The 13,114-nt window shown below is 40.7% G+C and overlaps 1 protein-coding gene across 2 annotated transcripts in view; it reads left to right on the forward strand.

The window, feature by feature from the left end:
- The window catches only part of Ago4 (argonaute RISC component 4), a 56,624-nt gene that overhangs the window by 27,400 nt on the left and 16,110 nt on the right, over nucleotides 1-13,114 (forward strand). Inside the window, exons 14-16 of one of the 2 annotated variants that reach the window (XM_040756627.1) lie at nucleotides 2,476-2,791; nucleotides 2,900-3,034; nucleotides 3,742-3,783. In XM_040756627.1, the coding sequence (XP_040612561.1) occupies nucleotides 2,476-2,791; nucleotides 2,900-3,034; nucleotides 3,742-3,783 (493 nt within the window). The remainder of the gene's footprint in view (nucleotides 1-2,475; nucleotides 2,792-2,899; nucleotides 3,035-3,741; nucleotides 3,784-13,114) is intronic. The other variant, XM_040756628.1, reaches the window with a different exon arrangement.

Below are 13,114 nucleotides of genomic sequence, written 5' to 3' on the forward strand. Positions count from 1 at the left end.
GAAAGGAAAGGGGGAGGGAGGAAGAGAAGGAAGGCAAGAAGGGGCTGGAAGGAGGAGTTTCTGTCTTTTGATCAGACTAATCCTGAATTTCTGGCTTAAGCAGTCCTCACATTTTAACCTCCTGAGTCTAGAACTACAGACACCACTTTACATGACTTCTTTGTCCATTTTTATATTGGGTTGCAAGTACTTTTCATTGAATTGCAGTCACAATTTTATGTGGTTTCTGATTATATAAGTCCTTGATAAATGGATATTGTAGCCCTGTTTTCTATTCTGTGTTTTACTCTGATAAATAATGGCTTTGTTATTTTGTTGTTGTTGTTATTATTATTGAGACAGGGTCTTACTATGTAGCCCTATCTGGTCTGAAACTCACTGCACTGACTCAGGCTGGCCTCAAACTTGTAGTAATTCTCCTGCCTCTGCTTCCGGAGTGCTGGAATCACCATGTAGAGCTCTAAATAGAGGCTTTTGAGGAATATTTTGTTGTGTTGCTACTGTGGGTTATCAAACAAGCTACTTCAGCCCTCTACCCCTGAGCCACATCCCCAGGCCTCAGAGACTCATAATGAGACTGAGTTCCTACTTTTCTCCTTTTCTTCCTTCCTTCCTTCCTTCCTTCCTTCCTTCCTTCCTTCCTTCCCTTTCTTTTTTGTTCTTTTGAGACAGGGTTTCTCTGTGACTTTGGAGCCTATCCTGGAACTCACTCTGTAGACCAGGCTGGTCTTGAACTCACAGAGATCCTCTGGCCTCTGCAGAGATTAAAGGCGTGTGCCATCACTGCCTGTCGAGACTTAGTTCTCTACTCCAACTGATAGGCTTTGTTTAAAATTGGACTTGTCAGATTGGCTCTGGAGTAACCAAACACTAAGAAAATAGTGCTATTGTCAGCAGAGTCCTGATGAGGATTGAAAGATTTGGGTATTGCTGCCCATGTGAAATTTTAAGATATCTAGTCCTCAGTTCCTTGTCAATGAAGATAATAACATATGCCTTTTCAACTCCAAAAAACTGTTTTTACATGGAATGTTAGATGTGAAAGTTATTTGAAAAGTTATACTAAGGGCTATAGTCTGTAGCCTTGGTTATTCGTGTATTGGACAGAAGCTGAATGCCTTCCACACAATTTTCATCTTTGTCTTTGAGTGGAAGTTCTGTCTAGGTAATGAAATTCTTCCTGAAACATTGGTAGTGAGGCATGTAGTTCACAGGTGAATTTAACCTAAAGTCTGGACTCGATTGAAATAATATGATGACCTGGAGACTTAGTACCTGTGATTTGATATCAGCTTATTTTTCTTATATATTTTTAAGTTATGTACACATGTGTGCAGAGGGTGTCATCATATGTACATGAAGGCACCAGTACAGGTGCTCACAGAGGCTAGAGATGTCAGATCCCCTTGGAACTGGGCTTATGGGTGCTGTGAGATGCCCTGTGTGGATGCTAGGAAATAAACTCAGATGCTTTGGAAGAACATCTACTATCTTAACCCCTGAGCCATGCCATCTCTCCAGCCCCTGGGACACATTCTTAGGCTTGGACTTTGACCTTGTACATTCTTTATTCTCATGTCTTTTTAAAACATTTGTTTATGTGTTCAGACAAGGTCTTTTTATGTAGACCAGGTTGGCCTAGAACTCAACATCTGCATGCCTAAGTAAGTATTAGGAACTGTGGGTATATGCCATCATATCTGGATTATGTCCTTTTTTTGTGATTGGGTTTCATGTATCTAGAGCTAAAGATGATCTTCAACTCCTTATCCTCCTGCTTCTACCTCCTGTGTTGAGTGTTGAGTTATAGACACCACCATACAAGGGTTTTGTTTTTCTAGCTTTTACCAGAAAAGCACTTATATTTTTCTTTGATTCCTTAGATAGAGGAATCAATCAGTGACACTGGATGAATTTGTATTTTCAACAAATATTTACCAAGTGCCAAGTATGAGCTAAGGAATGTTCAAGGTACTGATAATGACTAAGATATAACAAAATTCCTACTCTTGTAAGGATTATATTTGTATAGGTCTGTGTGTGCAAATAAAAATAAATAAGCAAAATATATGGTATAAGTGATAGATATTATGTATAAAAACAAACCAGAAGCCAAGTGGTGGTAGTACACACCTTTAACTCCAGCACTTGGGAGGCAGAGGTTGATAAATCCCTGTGAGTTCAAGTCCAGCCTGATCTCCAGAATGAGTTCCAGTCAGCCAGTGCTACACAGAGAAACCCTGTCTCAAAAAACCAAAACAGAAAAATAATAAAATAAAACAAAAAAAATGAACTTGATTCTCTTCTTTAAATTTTACAACTTACAGAGAGTTGGGTTTTGGAAGGTTAGTGTTCTTTCCTAATGGGTGTGGTCCTCTTTTCTAAGGTTGCAGTTATCTTGGTGATATACTTTTCTAAACTCTCAGATTTGTACCCATAAGTTTTGAGTGACACTGTCTTCTTAAATTTGGACAGGCCCTCAGTGTTCCAGCAGCCTGTCATCTTCCTCGGAGCAGATGTCACTCATCCACCTGCTGGGGACGGGAAGAAGCCGTCTATTGCAGCCGTGGTGGGCAGCATGGACGGCCATCCCAGCCGGTACTGTGCCACAGTGCGGGTGCAGACATCTCGGCAAGAGATTGCCCAGGAGCTCCTCTACAGTCAGGAGGTCGTGCAGGACCTGACAAGCATGGCTCGGGAGCTACTGATTCAATTCTACAAGTCCACACGCTTCAAGCCCACTCGAATCATCTACTACCGTGGAGGGGTGTCCGAGGGACAGATGAAACAGGTGCTCCCATCAGTCCATTGCCATCCTCCCAGGACTCTACAAGCACCCTCCAGCCTGCCTCTTGAGAACTGAAACTTCCATGAACAAAATTCCCCTTCTGTCTCCTAGGTAGCTTGGCCGGAGCTAATAGCAATTCGAAAGGCATGCATAAGCTTGGAAGAAGACTATCGGCCAGGAATAACCTACATTGTGGTGCAAAAGAGACATCACACACGACTCTTCTGTGCAGACAAAACAGAAAGGGTAAGAAGTCCTGCTGTAAGCTTCCTCATCTGACTGTGCAACAATGTCGTGGTTTTGAGTAGATGTATACAGTATTCCTCTAAAACTGGCTGTGTAATGATACTCTAATAACTATAGTAACTGCAGTTGAAGTTAGATGGTGACTTCTGGATAACAGGAGTTTGTTTGTTTGTTTGTTTTTTGTTTTGTTTTTGGGTTTTATGAGACAGGGTTTCTCTGTATTGTTTTGGAGGCTGTCGGTCCAGCCCGGCCTCGAACTCACAGAGACCCGCCTGCCTCTGCCTCCTGAGTGCTGGGATTAAAGGCGTGCGCCGCCACCGCCACCACCACCCGGCAATAACAGGAGTTTTAAGAATGAATGTTTCTTTCTGGGTGGGGGTGGTATAATCCTTTGATCCCAGCACTCGGGTGGCAGAGGCAGGCCAATCTCTGAGTTTGAAGCCAGCCTGATCTACAGAGTTCATTTCAGGACAACCAGGGCTACACAGAAAAACTCTGTCTCAAAAACAAAAACATGACAGAGAGAGAGAGAGAGAGAGAGAGAGAGAGAGAGAGAGAGAGAGAGAGAGAGAGAGAGAGAGAGAGAGAGAGAGAATATGTTTCTCTTATGTGACAGAATTGCTGCTGAGTTTTGGAGAGTGGGGCTTAGGAAATTGTATGTTAGTTACTTTTCTTTTTTTTTTTTCCTTTTTTCTTATGACGATAAGAAAATACACGACAGAAACTTCGCTGTGGCTCACACTTGGAAGGTACAGTCTATTATGACAGGAAGTCACAGTGGCAGGAGCTTGAGTCAGCTGTCACATGACATTTGTGGTCAACAATCAAGAAATGCTCAGTTCACTTTCTTTGTTTCAGTCTATTTGGGATCCAGCCAGTGGAATGGTTGCTACCCACAGTCAGGGTGGGTCTTCCCACACCAGTTAACCTGATCTGGAAGCCCAACATGGTGGCACACACCTTTACCAGGACTTGGGAGATAGAGGCTGGTGAATTTCTATGAGTTTGAGACCAGCCTGGTCTATGGAGAGAGTTCCAGGGTAGCCAGGGCTATACGAGAAGACCTTGTCTCAAAAAAACAAAAACAAAAAAGCCAAAATTTAAGCTAATTTAGAGACTCCCACACTCATGCCCAGAGATGTGTCTCCTAGGTGATTCTAGATCCTGTCAGTTGTCAGTTAGCACTGGCCATCACAAGCTGTTTGTGTAGTGTTGAGGGGTGCTGGTCAGAAACGTGTCAGTGTACGTTACACTGGGATGGTGTGTGTGTGTGTCTGTTCCTGGACATCAAACCCAGGGCTTCACAGGTGTTTTTTCTGCTTTTTACTGCTGATGCATAAGTGATAGTTTTAGCGTGTGAAACAGAATGTCCTCAGTGATTTTATATCACTGGGGTATCTATTTGGAATGATTATGAAGTCATACTTATTAACCACAGACAAGAGACTTCACTTTTCAAAGCCACAATGAAAACATATGATGGTTTGACTTATGAATGTGTTTGCTTATTTATCTATTTATTTATTTATGTGTCTGAGTGTATGTGCATGTGAATGTGTGTAGTTGTATGCATGCAGAGGCCAGAAGAGGGCATCGGGTGTTCCCCTGTACTAGTCTCTGCTGACTCTTGTGAAACAGGCAGGGACTGTCCCTGAACCTAGGGCTTGCATTTTCTTGGCTAGAAGTTGGTGAGCCCCAGCATTTTTCCTTTCTCTGGCACCCATCAGACCTGGTGTCACAGGCATTTACTTGTTTGTGATATGGGTGCTGGGATCCAAACTCCAGTCCTCAGGATTGTGAAGCATGTGCTTCACCACTGAGCCATCTCTCAAGCTCCAGATTGTGGAATTGCCGGTTTTATGTTATTGTGAAATCAGTCTGCATTCTGTAGTAACTGTGCTTTAAATTTTGAATTTGGTTATGTCCTGGAGCAGTGATAGGCAGTATTCTCTCATAATGTAGTCACCATCATATGAGTAAACAGTCGATAGTCTACAGTGTGCTATACTGCTGAACTGTAATATTCAGAAGGTTATATGGATTGCATGAATTTTTCTTTCTTTCTTTTTTTTTTTTCGAGACAGGGTTTCTCTGTATTGTTTTGGAGGCTGTCCTGGAGCTTGCTCTGTAGACCAGACTATTCTTGAACTCACCGAGATCCAGCTGCCTCTGCCTCCCGAATCCTGGGATTAAAGGTGTGCACCATCAATGCCAGGCTGCATGAATTTTTTTATTCATGAAAATTTAAATTTACAATGATCTTATTGGATATATAAACTGAAGGACACTTGTATTCTTTTTTTTTTTTTTTTTTTTTTTTTTTTTTTACGAGACAGGGTTTCTCTGTATTGTTTTGGAGGCTGTCGGTCCAGCTCGGCCTTGAACTCACAGAGATCTGCCTGCCTCTGCCTCCCGAGTGCTGGGATTAAAGGCGTGCGCCACCACCGCCTGGCGACACTTGTATTCTTACAAAATGTGATGATGAACAACATCTAGGGATGGTGGTTACACAGCCGTAGTTCCAGCATTTGGGAGGGTGAAGTGGAAGATCATGAGTTGTAGGCTAGCCTGAGTCATCCTGTCCCAAAGAAAAAGCTAGCACACTCAAAGCCCTGCATTCAGTTCCCAGTACATACCCTCAGTGATATAGCATGTCCAAGGTCTATTTAGGCCACATGAGAACCTGTGTAAGAAACCAAACACAACAAAAAAGAATAGAGTAAATTAATAGTGTTAATTTGAGGTATAATTCCCAACACTTGGTAAAAAAACATTTTTCATTTATTTTACTTACGATTGATATTTATGCTTCAAGTGGGTGAGTTACAAGAATATTATATTGGATGAGTGCTTTTTGGATGTTTTTCATGATACTATTTCATTTCATATAGTCCTACTCTGTTCCAGGCCTAGGAAGGACCAGATCTTTTCTGTTGCTTAGTCGTATAAGCTTGCTGCTTCTCCAGTTATTTTCTAGGACAAAACTGTCTCTTTCCAAGGATGAGATGTTTGTTTTTGTTTTGTGAATCACTGGAAACCCTTGTTCTTTTCCCTTGCAGTCCCCAGATCTACTAGTCAATTTGTATTAAATCTTTGTCCTCTGATTGTCATAACTCTGACTCAGTAATAATTCTTAGATTTTGATAATACAGATTATCTGAATGCTTGCCTGCATTGAAGCAGAAAATATCTTGTCACCATCTTTTATTGTCATGATTTCCTCTCCGCTCCACTGTAAACTTGCTATCTGTGCAATTTGCTGTGGAGTGGAAAGGAAATCTAGGACCTGGATTATCTTTCTGCTACCTCCAGTGCTGGGAATGGAACTCGGGGCCTTAAATATGGTAGAAAGTAGATTACCACTGAGCTGTCTCTAGACCCTGAGTTACCTTTCTCTCCTATAGCTCTCTTCTTTTTTTAAATTTAAGTTTCATTTTACATTCCAACCTCTCTTTCTCCCATCTCCCTCTCCCCTCCCCTTTCCTCTCCCCGGCTCCCAATCCAATTAGGAGATCTCTTCCCATAACCCTTCTCTGGGTTACCATGCATATTTCTCTTAGGGTCCTCCCTGCTTCTTAGACTCGCTGGCGGTGGGATTGTAGGCTAGCAATCCCCTGCTCCATGTCTAAAAATCCATATATGAGTGAGTACATACCATGTTTGTCTTTTTGTGACTGGGTTACCTCAGTCAAGATGGTTTCTTCTAATGCCATCCATTTGCCAGCAAATTTCAAGATTCCACTTTTTTTCTGCTGAGTAGTACTCCACTGTGTACCACATTTTCTCTATCCACTCTTCAGCTGAGGGGTACCTAGGTTGCTTCCAGGTTCTGGCTATTACAAATAATGGTGCTATGAACATAGTTAAGCAGATGTCCTTATTGTATGAGTGTACATCATTTGGGTATTTGCCTAAGAGTAGAGTTGCTGAATCTTATGTTATGCTGACTTCCATTTTCCTGAGGAAATCTCCATACCGATCTCCACAGTGGCTGGGCAAGTTGACATTCCTACCACCCTCTCTCCACATCCTCTCCAACATAAACTGTCATTAGTGGTTTTGATTTTAGCCATTCTGACAGGAGAGAGATGGTATCTCAGAATTGTTTTGATTTGCAATTCCCTGATGGCTAAGGATGCTGAGCATTTTCTCAAGTGTCTCTCAGCCATTTTAGACTCCTCTATTGAGAATTCTCTATTTAGTTCTGTACCCCACTTTTTAATTGGATCCTTTGGTATTTTGGAAACTTTCTTCTTGAGTTCTTTGTAAATTTTTTAGATCAGCCCTCTGTCAAATGTGGGGTTGGTGAATATCTTTTCCCATTCTATGGGCTGTCATTTCATCTTATTGACTGTATCCTTTGACTTTCTCAGTTTCAGGAGTTCCCATTTATTAATTGTCAATCTCAGAGTCTGTGCTACTGGTGTTATGTTCAGGAAGCGGTCTCCTGTACTAATTCGTTTAAGGGTACTTCCCACCTTCTCTTCCAAGACGTTCAGTGTGGCTGGATTGATGTTGAGGTCATTGATCTATTTGGACTTAAGTTTTGTGCATGGTGATAGATATGGATCTATCTGCTGTCTTTTTACATGCCAGCATCCAGTTACTCCAGCACCATTTGTTGAAGATGCTTTCTTTTTTCCATTGTATAGTTTTAGCTTCTTTGTCAAAGATCAGGTGTTCAAAGGTGTGTGGGTTGATATCAGTGTCTTTGATTTGATTCCATTGGTCTACCTGTCTGTTTTGTGCCAATACCAAGCTGTTTTCAGGACTATAGCTCTATTATACAGTTTGAAGTCAGGGATGGTGATGCCTCTGGAAGTTCCTTTATTGTACAGGGTTGTTTTGGCTATCCTGGATCTTTTGTTTTTCCATATAAAGTTGAGAATTGTCTGTAGAGTGTTGCCTTCCCTGCCATCCACTTGGGCCCTGCCACAGTTGCAGTCCCCAAATAACACACAGGACACTAGATTAATTATGAAGCTGTTGGCCTGTTTCTTACTAGCTAGCTCTGACTTAAGTATTTAACCCATAATTGTTAATCTAAGTATTTCTCTTATCGGAGAAAAGGGTCTGGACCTCTTACTCCTCTGGTGGGCTACATGGTGTCTCCCTCTCTCTGTCCCAGAATCCTCCTTGACTCCTAGTCCCACCTATCTTGCTTCCCTATTGGCCAACAGTGCTTTATTCAACAACCAATAAGAGACAGATTTACAGAATGACATCTCCCATCATCTCTTCTGTCTAAATAAAAAAAGGTTTTAACTTCAACATAGTCAAATTATATATAACAGAACAAGTTATCAAGCAAGAACTATAGTTACAATAGTTAGTCCATTAACATTTAGTAAGTTTTAATGAAAATATCGTCTAGCCTATCTTTGTGACTCTAAAGTCTTATATTTAGCTTATCTTTTATCAAAACTAAAGAAAACTATAACTACAGCTATCTGTCTTCAACTCAGTCAAAGACCACAGAAGGATAATATATAAACACTAGAATTGACAGAGACATCTCGCTACCTGGACAGTCACCAGAAGTTCCTCTGTAACGTTGGGGCATCCAGGAAGAGCTGTCCATACCATGGGGATCATGACAAAACTCAGAAACCTGGCCAAAGTCCTTGTGTTTGTAGCTCATAAGGCTGCATCATCTCAGCAGTTTTAGATGTCCTTCTTGATTCCTAGTCCCACCTATCTTGCTTCCCTATTGGCCAACAGTGCTTTATTCAAACCATTAAGAGACAGATTTACAGAATGACATCTCCCATCAATTGTCCTTTCGAGGTGTGTGAAAAAGTATGCTGGTATTTTGATAGGGATTGTATTGAATCTGTAGATTGCTTTTGGTAAGATTGCCATTTTTACTATGTTGTTCCTACATATCCAGAGCATGGGATATCTTTCCATTTTCTGGTATCTTCTATAATTTCTTTTTGTTTTGTTTTGTTTTTTGTTTTTTCGAGACAGGGTTTCTCTGTATTGTTTTGGAGCCTGTCCTGGAACTCACTCAGTAGACCAGGCTTGGTCTCAAACTCACAGAGATCCCCTGCCTCTGCCTCCTGAGTGCTGGGACTAAAGGCATGCACCACCACCGCCCGACTATAATTTCTTTCTTAGAGACTCAAAGTTCTTGTTATACAGGTCTTCCACTTGTTTGGTTAGCGTTATTCCCAGATATTTAATGTTGTTTGGGGCTATTGTAAAGGGTGATGTTTCTTTGATTTCTTTCTCCGCCCATTTATCGTCTGTATATAATAGGGCTACTGATTTTTTTTAGTTAACCTTGTATCCTGCCACTTTGCTGAAGGTGTTTATCAGCTGTAGGAGTTTCCTAGTAGAGTTTTTCGGATCACCTATGTAAACTATCATCTGCAAATAGTGAAAGTTTGACTTCTTCCTTTCCAATTTGTATCCCCTTGATCTCCTTTGATGTCTTATTGCTCTAGCTAGAAGAACGTCAAGTACAATATTGAAGAGATATAGAGATTGGACAGCCTTGTCTTGTTCCTGATTTTAGAGTAATTGCGTTGAGTTTCTCTCCATTTAGTTGGACATTAGCTGTTGGTTTACTGTAAATTGCTTGTATTATGTTCAGGTATGTTCCTGTTATCCCTGATCTCTCTAGGACCTTTATCATGAAGGGGTGTTGGATTTTTGTCAAAGGCTTTTTCAGCATCTAGTGAGATGATCATGTGGTTTTTCCTTTGCAGTTTGTTTATATGGTGAATTACATTGATAGATTTTCATATGTTGAACCATTCCTGCATCCCTGGGATGAAGCCTACTTGATCATGGTGGATGATTTTTCGGATGTGTCCTTGGATTCGATTTGCTAGTATTTTATTGAGTATTTTTGAATCAATGTTCATAAGGGAAACTGGTCTGTAATTCTCTTTCTTAGTTGTGTCTTTGTGTGGCTTGGGTACCAAGGAGGCAGAGGCAGGTGGATCTCTGTGAGTTCGAGGCTGGGCTGGACCGACAGCCTCCAAAACAATACAGAGAAACCCTGTCTCGTAAAAACCAAACCAAAAAAAAAAAAAGAGTTTGGCAGTGAACCTCCTGCTTCTATTGTGTGGAACACTTTGAGGAGTATTGGAATTAACTTTTCTTTGAATTTCTGTTAGAATTCTGCACTGAAGCCATCTGGGCCTGGGCTTTTTTTGGTTGGGAGGTTTTTGATGACAGCCTCTATTTCATTAGGGGTTATAGGTATGTTAAGATTGCTTATCAGTTCTTGATTTAATTTTGGCAAGTGATATCCATCCAGAAAATTATCCATTTCCTTTAAATTTTATAATTTTGTGGAGTACAGGTTTTCAAAGGATGTCCTAATGATTCTCTGGATTTCCTCAGTGTCTGTTAGGTCCCCCTTTTCTTTTCTGATTTTGTTAATTAGCATGCTCTCTCTCTGCCTTTTGGTTAGTTTGGATAAAGGTTTGTCTATCTTGTTGATTTTCTCAAAGAACCAACTCTTCGTTTCATTGATTCTTTGAAATGTTTTCCTGGTTTCTACTTTGTTGATTTTCAGCCCTCAATTTGATTATTTCCTTGCATCTACTCCTCCTGGGTGAGTTTGCTTCTGTTTGTTCTAGAGCTTTCAGTTGTGCTATTAATTCTCCAGTGTGACTATTCTCCAGTTTCTTCATGTGGGCACTTAGTGCTATGAACTTTCCTCTCAGCACTGTTTTCAAAGTGTCCCATAAGTTTGGGTAAGTTGTGTCTTCATTCTCATTGAATTCCAGGAAGTCTTTACTTTCTTTTTTTATTTCTTCCTTGACCCAGGGATGGTGCAATTGTGCATTGTTCAGTTTCCATGAATTTTTAGGGTTTCTGTGATTTGTGTTGTTGAATTCTAATTTTAAAGCATGGTGGTCTGATAAGATACAGGGGGTTATTTCGATTTTTTTTGTATCTATGGAGGTTTGCTATGTTTCTGATTATGTGGTCCATTTTAGAGAAGGTTCCATGTGGCGCTGAGAAGAAGGTATATTCTTTTGTGTTTGGATGGAATGTTCTATAGATGTCTGTTAAACCCAATTGGGTCATAACTTCTGTTAGTTCTTTTGTTTCTTTGTTAAGTTTCTGTCCGGAAGTCCTGTTTAGTGGTGAAAGTGGAGTGTTGAAGTCTTTCCTACTACTAGTGTGTGAGATTTTATGTGCGATTTGAGCTTTAGTAATGTTTCTTTCACGAATGTAGGTGCCTTTGTATTTGAGACATAGATGTTCAGAATACAGACTTCATCTTTATGGACTTTTCCTGTGATGAATATGAAATGTCCTTCATCTCTTTTGATTGATTTTAATTTGAAGTCTAATTTTTTTAGATACTAGGATTGTTACACCAGCTTGTTTCTTGGGTCCGTTTGATTGGAAAATCTTTTCCCAACCCTTTACTCTGAAGTAATGTCTGTCTTTGACATTAAGATGTGTTTCCTGTATGCAGCAGAAGGATGGGTTCTGTCTTCATATTCATTGTTAGTCTGTGTTTTTTTTTATGTGCAAGTTGAGATTGAGGGATATTAATGACAACTGATTCTTGTTTGTATTTATTGGTGGTGGTGTTATTGTGTATGGGTTTCTGTTGGGGAAGTCTTATGCTAATAAAGCACTGTCTGGCCAATAGGAATCTAGATAGGTGGGGCTAGGAATCCAGGAGGATTCTGGGTAGGAGAAACACAGGAGAGTCAACATGTAACCGCCATGGGGGTAGGAGCCCAGAACTATTCTCCGGTAAGAGACATACTTAGATTAACAATTATGGGGTAATTACTTAAAGCAGAGCTAGCCAGTAAGAGACAAGCAAGGCCAACAGCTTCATAATGAATATAGCCTCTTGTGTGTTTATTTGGGATTGAAGCGGCTCTGGAACCAGGCTGGCGGGAAGGCTCCTCTCAAGGAAAGCTTCTCTTAACATAATGGTGATCAGGAGTGGGATCATGAATTTCCACGCAGAATGACAAAAGCTTTAAAGGAATTTTAGAAACAGAAGAACGGAGAGAAGCACAGATTTTTGGTAGCAGCATTTTTCTCAGGTGTGCTCTGTTTTGCTAGCGACAAGCCGAGATTCACGCGGCTCACTTACTGGAGTCTTCCTGACTCGGCATAAAAAGAAAAAGAAAAAAAAAAAACCCAACAAGGTTGTTTTAAGAGACTCTGCTAACGATTGAAAGGTGTGTACGTACAGCTGGAAGTGGCAGCTTTTGCTGGATGTCAGCATGGACTGAGGCGGTAAGCTGAAGTCACGCTTACGCCCGCCATCTTGACGGAAAAACCGGCAGTTTAAAACAGCCGCGGTTTTACAGATAAGACACGTGGCCAGAAAAACAAAGATTTACAGTAAAGTCAGACTTGGATGAACAAAACCTCTAAAGGTTTACAGTGTGTTTAAAAATATACGTGAGATTGAGAGAGAAAATGAAATGGCAAAGTGGTAAATAAATGCAAAAGCCGGCTGTGGTGGCGCACGCCGGTAGGAATTGCCCCAGAGGCAGAGGCAGGCAGGTTTCCGAAGAGAAACCCTGTCTCAGAGAAAAATAAACAAAAGTGAAAGAAATAGAGTAATAATAATAATAGATAAATAAATAAGCCACACAAAGATGGAAAATACACAGTCTGGATACTGTACACTATTGTGTTTTTCAGTTTTATAATTGCTCAGGAAGGAACAGCTGCTAAAGTACACTTGATTATAAATGCTGCTAAATTAATTCAACTTATATCTTTTGAATATGCCTTGACTTCAAAATTTAAGTATAAGGATATGTTACTTGGAAAAGGAGATTTTATTTATGTTTCTACAGAAAATGAAAAGCTGAGAATTCCTTCCAGGCTTCTGTGGTTTCACGAACCAAGACCCCCGGAAGCAGTGGACCAGGTGTTTCAACGACTGAGACAGCTAAGATGATACAGCTCTACAGACCATAAAAATAAGGACTTATACAGGCTTCTGGGTTTTGTCATGATCCCCATGGTATAAACAGCGCCCCCTTCCAGCAGGAAGCAGTTTGGAATGAGCGACGTCCCAATTCCCATCTTGTTTATAAATCTTTGTTTTCATTTAAATGGGATTGTTTATAA

The sequence above is a fragment of the Mesocricetus auratus genome, unplaced genomic scaffold (genome assembly GCF_017639785.1).
Source record: "Mesocricetus auratus isolate SY011 unplaced genomic scaffold, BCM_Maur_2.0 Super-Scaffold_100014, whole genome shotgun sequence".
Taxonomy (NCBI): Eukaryota; Metazoa; Chordata; class Mammalia; order Rodentia; family Cricetidae; genus Mesocricetus; species Mesocricetus auratus.